Consider the following 5,592-nt stretch of genomic DNA (forward strand, 5'->3'; position numbering starts at 1 on the left):
AGTTTCCAGAAGGAGAATAGTTATTACCTAGTGAATATTTAAGTTGAATATTATACTACCAGACCCAGTTAAACCCAGAAGGCAATATTTATCAAAATTATAGAAATTACTAGTTTTAGGATGTACTAACATACTTAGTGTGAAGATTACTCCACTTGAACTCGGAAAAACCTGAATTTGAATCTCATCTCATCACTTACTCTAGGTAGCTGAACATCCATGATCCTCAATTTTCTCATCTATAAAATTGGCCTACCTACCTACCTACCTCACAAGATTATTGTAAGGATCAAGTGACTTCATGTAAAAGCACTATAGAACTATAACTTAAAACACCATGTAAAACATTGTGTTAGCATTACTTTAATCTTTTTATTTGTTATTCTATAGGAATCACAACAAAGTTTACCCTCAAATGTTTATTAATCAGTCAAATGACAGTGAAATTTAGAATATCTCTAAATTCTCAACCATGAAATCATATTACAACTCTTCATGAGCAAACCTTTGAAGTCAAGAAAGCTTTTGCCCCAAAAGGGATGAGGTAGGAGGATTCCAATTCCAAACAAGAACCAACATCCCAAAAGGAAAGGAGAATGAAACCATAATATTTCAGTGAAGTAAAATCTTACATTTAAGAGTTTTTCACTTCAAAATTTGAAGAGAATTCATTTCACAAAGTTTACAAATGAGCTATTATATGCAAAATTGTATAGGTGTTGAAAAAACAAATTGATTTAAAATTTCTGTGCGTCTGTAGATAAATATTATTCTTAGCCATGAAACTAGCAAAGGCTCAGTCCTAACAACCTAAGCTGTTATCTGGCTTCTGTTCAAGTTTATCATTAGCATCTATAGTCTAAATAATTCAGTAAGACATTATTCATATCTCCTTGCCTCTCCCCAAAGTACCCATTCTCTGTGTACTGTCTAATCCAGTAGCAATTAAGGGGAATTTAGCTTGTTTTCTTCCTTCCTGCTCTGAGATAGAGATCTCAGTCTCTGGTCAGGGGTGCAGTGAGGGAATAGGAAAGGGTGTGGGAAGGAGGGGGGAAAAGTCATGTTTATTAGATACCTAAATTTAGAAACCTATTTATCTAATGAATTAGGGACCATGTGGTCTTGGATTCAGATGCAAATTCTGCTCTAATAATCCTAATGCAGAAAACTCTCCAATCATCCCTGATACCTGATGCCTGCTTTCTCAATAACATAGGCCACAGAGATAAACCCAGAGAAATTGAGTTAAAATAGCTAGTTCAGCCCAGAAAGTGCCTTTGATACTTTCCTCTGCTGCTGCTGTCACAGGGGAAGAGTTTGTCAATGGTGATCAGCTGAGACTATCCCAGCGGGGTGAGGGCCAAGAGCAAAGGGCATTGTTTTAAATCCGGGAGACAAGGTGGAAGAACAATATCGGAGACAGCATCAGCTTGATGAAAGCATGAGGTGGCTGTTAGGAAGCAGCTGGAGACAGTTTGGACCTGCTGGCAGGGGGGCCTATGAATGGTTAACTAGTGAACCAAGTCTTCCACTTCTGGACACCCAGCTGCAGGTCTGTACTGAATGCTTTTCCTCTGATGGGTCTGTGATTGCTTTGTCAATATTGCCCAGCTGTAGTCTAGGGGTTGTAGAGGTTGAGTTCAAACCTGATATGTGTGTTATGGTGATAATGACAGAAATTGTAATTTGCTAATGTCTAGCTTGGTAAACGCTGAAATTTTTGTAAATTTGACTCAGAGTGTACAGATGTGTTCGAAAGTGTCAAAGAAACTTGATAAAGCTTTACTTCTCTTTTGATTAAAAAGTACTTTCCCTCAGGAATGTCTAACAGTTTTCTCTCTTGAGCCCCTTCACAGCCTTCTCCCCTCAGTCCAAATTGAAATTTCTAAGACTAAAAAAGAAAAAGCAAATTCTTATTTTTCCTTTGTGATAGACAAAAAACTCTTTTGCTTTCTACTTTCCTAAAAACGAGGTAGAAGATTTCCTTTCTTTTGTATACAAAAAGGGGCACTGTGTAGCTTGGGAAAGTTTGTTTCTGAAGAATCTCTCATCTTCAGAGGAAGACTTCTTGCATTAGACTAGGCATTATTAACCTGGGGTCCAGGGACCACCAACGTGTCCATAGATATCTATCCATAAACTTGCAACTTTTATTGTTTTGACAATGATATTTCAGGATAACTAGTTTCCTTTGTAATCCTGTGTACTTAAACATTTGAAAACATTTTTCTGCCAAAATGGAAAACTGTGATACACAAAAAAAGGTTAAGAATGGCTGAATTATAGGGGGATAGAAGAATATAAGGTAAATAGAAAAAATACAAGCCATTTTTGTTTTTTAGTGTCAATTTGAGAGAGTGGGAATTAACTAATCCCAAAAAAGACCAGCCCAGTAGAGTTTAACTAACATGTCTTTGGGTAGTTTGAGTTAATTTAATTAATTAGGATTTAATTAGGAATAGATATGTAAAATACCCATTAATCAAAAAGTCTTTGAATCAAAACAGAGCCCATAATGACTACAGGACATTCAAGCAGCTCTAAGGGAAAATGCCAAATCTGCCCATTATTGAGCGCAAAATTAAAGTAGAATGTTATTATACCTGTATTTTAAAATGTAATGCAAGTTGATAAATTATTTTGCATGAATTTCTTAAATTAACAAAATCAGGACTAACCTGCCTCTATCTATTTACCTCATAGCACTACTTGGAGAAACTGGAAGAATTATTAACATCAATAAATCTTTTAAATATGTACTTTCAAATCATAACTTTTTAAAAGCCCATCAGAATTAGAATAGCTAGAAGTGTGTATTGTAAAAATCTAACAGTTCAGTTCACCATGTGGAAATATTTAAAAGAACTGTACCATTTCTTTTTTTAAGCTTATCTTCCTAAGACTGGAGAAAAGTTCAACTTTCCATGAGTGTCTGTTTTTTATATATAACAGAATCCTTGAATGTTAAGCATGTGATATCTTTTATATCTATACTGAATATATAAGGGTCACTGTAATGTTTTTTTATCTTTCACGTTAACAAATGGTTTAAATTTACTTATTCTTTACTTTTCAGAATGAGGAATGAAATAATGGAATTATAGAATATGGCCAATATTAAGCCCTTAAAATAATAAATAGCAAATCAAAAGTATTAAAACACCTTCTATTAATAAAAGAATCTTTTCTATATACTTTTGTGACAGATGCCAGACATGGAGCGACACTACACACCTAAATATTTTAGAGTATTGAATAAGGTGAGAGTAGGATACTGACCATAGTAGTATTTCCTAGATTCCCCAGGTTGATTTCTAATTTTAAAAAGGTAATTTGCTTGAGGATCTCACTTTTTCTCATAGCTTTTCGTGCCATGGTCCATGATAGCATTACATCCTCAGTCTAGAATTAATCACTTAACACAATAATCAGCTGACTTTATAAGGCAAATAATCAGAAGAAAGTCAGAATCCACTTATAACAATTCTAAATATTAAAGCATATGCAAGGAACAACTCATGAAATGGATTTTAAAATGAAATGTCATACTAATCTTATTAATAAGTCACTTATTGATAGGATATGATCTTAGCAGTTCTGATAGTTCAACATATTTTTCTTCTCTTTCAGTGCTATAAATGAATTCTATACTTGTCTAGGTTAGTTTTAACATTGTTCTAATCGGTGTGACTTTCTGGGGCTTTAAGACAGTAAGCAAACCTTCAATATTTATGTGCTTTTATAAGGATGATTTTGTCACTCGAATTGTGAATTAGCTAAATAATCATATATTGTTATGTATCTAGAAAGTGCAAAACATTTGGAAGAAATAATAGAAAATAATTATACTGCCTCAGAATGTTATTTATAAACTATTGAATAAAAAAGATGACTAAGTAAAGGACATTTAATCCAGAATCTTGGTCATGACAGAAGAGATTTTCCTTTCTTGCAAAAATTATGAAAGAAAATAGTGGGTACAAATTTACTTGTCATATTAAACTATGTAGTAGAAGACTTTAGCATTTTCTTTCCTGTCTCAGTCATGCTTGCTTAAAAAAAATCTTTAGTAGTTATTTATTTGTACTTGTGGTTCCATTTGCTTCATTTAATGAAGAAAGCCATAGTTCATTATTGCCTAATGATGTTAAAAATCAGATTTTTTTTTTACTAGTAGGAAGGCAAGTCATTTTTTTCTCTCAGTATGGACTTATTTCCTTACCGTTTATCATGATTCTGGGTCTAGAATATGATTCCTTCCCCAATAATACTTTATAATTTTTTGTGAACTATGGAGGTAAAACAAAAGGCATCAATAAAAATTTTCAGACAAAAAGGGGAAGGTGTGATTCAATCTAACCATGTAAATCTCAAAGAATTTCAGAGGTTAAATCTCTGGGGATGCCAATAGCACCTACTTTACAGAGTTGTTGTGAGGAACAAATGAGATAAAGTTTGTAAAGCATTTGGCAAAAATGAAAGTTGTTAATAATTCTTATTATCATCATCATCTCACAACACCCTTTTTCAGGAAAAAAAATAAGCTACTTCTAGAGAAAAATAAGTCAAAGAAAATAATATATACTGTAATACAAGCATAGAGAGTCAGTTCTTGAAAATGAAGATTCAATTTGTATTGTGTATATTGGGTGGGTCATACGAAGAGGCCCTCAAACCATCTGAAGTTATCTCAGTATTACATTCCTCCACCCTGAGTTTTTGTATGAAGTCATCTCTGCAAAGCTTGTGAAATACTGAAGTGATTCATGCTTTATCAGAACATTTTCTTTTGTGAGCTCTGATGTCCTAGGGAGATACAAAATAATCATGTTATTCATAAAGACAAGAAATAGGCTATATAAGAAATAATGGTAAGGGGCAGGAGGGGGGGAGGGATAAGCCCTTTAGTGTTTTTGCTTTTGCTTTTCTCCTCTTATCCCCTCCCATTTTTGTTCCCTAAATCCAGAGCACAAATAAGATAAGCTCTACCAAAGAAGACATTGAGCCATTCCTGTGCATCATTCTTCCAGCTACCATCCTGCTTTTCTTGGCATTTCTGCTACTTTTCCTGTATCATCGTTGTAAGCACCCAAGGCCCCAGGGGCAGATCTTCAGCATTGACCTTCCAGAGCACCTACCAGAGAGAGAAGTGACTGATTTCCTTTCGGTCTTACCTTGGAGCACCGAGCAGAACTTCCATTACTCAACCTTGCACCCTGATGCTACCTTGCTCACAGTGTGCCTACCACCCTCTTATGAGGAGGCCACTATGAAAACCCCTGAGGAAGAGGTCCAAAATAGGAATAGCCAGGGTCTGGTACCTCTTTATAAAGAAGAGAGCACACGTAGGTTGGATGATAATTAATGACCTTTCCCTTTTGAGTCCCTTATACCAATAACTGTCAGTCTTTTAAATAGGAAGGACCCAAAACAACTGGATTAGGGGAAGGGAGTATGCTAGCTCATGAAATGGGATATTCATAGATTGAATCCAAGCACTAGTGATAAACTATTACCCTTAAGAGTATGATGGAAAAAATACAAATTCATCTATTTAATCCATGTATACTTTCTGGGATACTAGTGAACTTT

The 5,592-nt window shown here is 34.6% G+C and overlaps 1 protein-coding gene across 1 annotated transcript; it reads left to right on the forward strand.

Annotated features, from left to right (window-relative positions):
- The first annotated feature begins 1,441 nt into the window (after positions 1–1,441).
- On the forward strand, positions 1,442–5,365 carry SMIM28 (small integral membrane protein 28). Its single transcript, XM_044003493.1, has 2 exons — positions 1,442–1,552; positions 4,967–5,365. Exons 1-2 carry the CDS (start codon positions 1,442–1,444, stop codon positions 5,363–5,365), a joined length of 510 nt encoding a protein of 169 aa, XP_043859428.1.
- Positions 5,366–5,592: the final 227 nt, after the last annotated feature.

Source organism: Dromiciops gliroides, chromosome 4 (genome assembly GCF_019393635.1).
Source record: "Dromiciops gliroides isolate mDroGli1 chromosome 4, mDroGli1.pri, whole genome shotgun sequence".
Classification (NCBI taxonomy): Eukaryota; Metazoa; Chordata; class Mammalia; order Microbiotheria; family Microbiotheriidae; genus Dromiciops; species Dromiciops gliroides.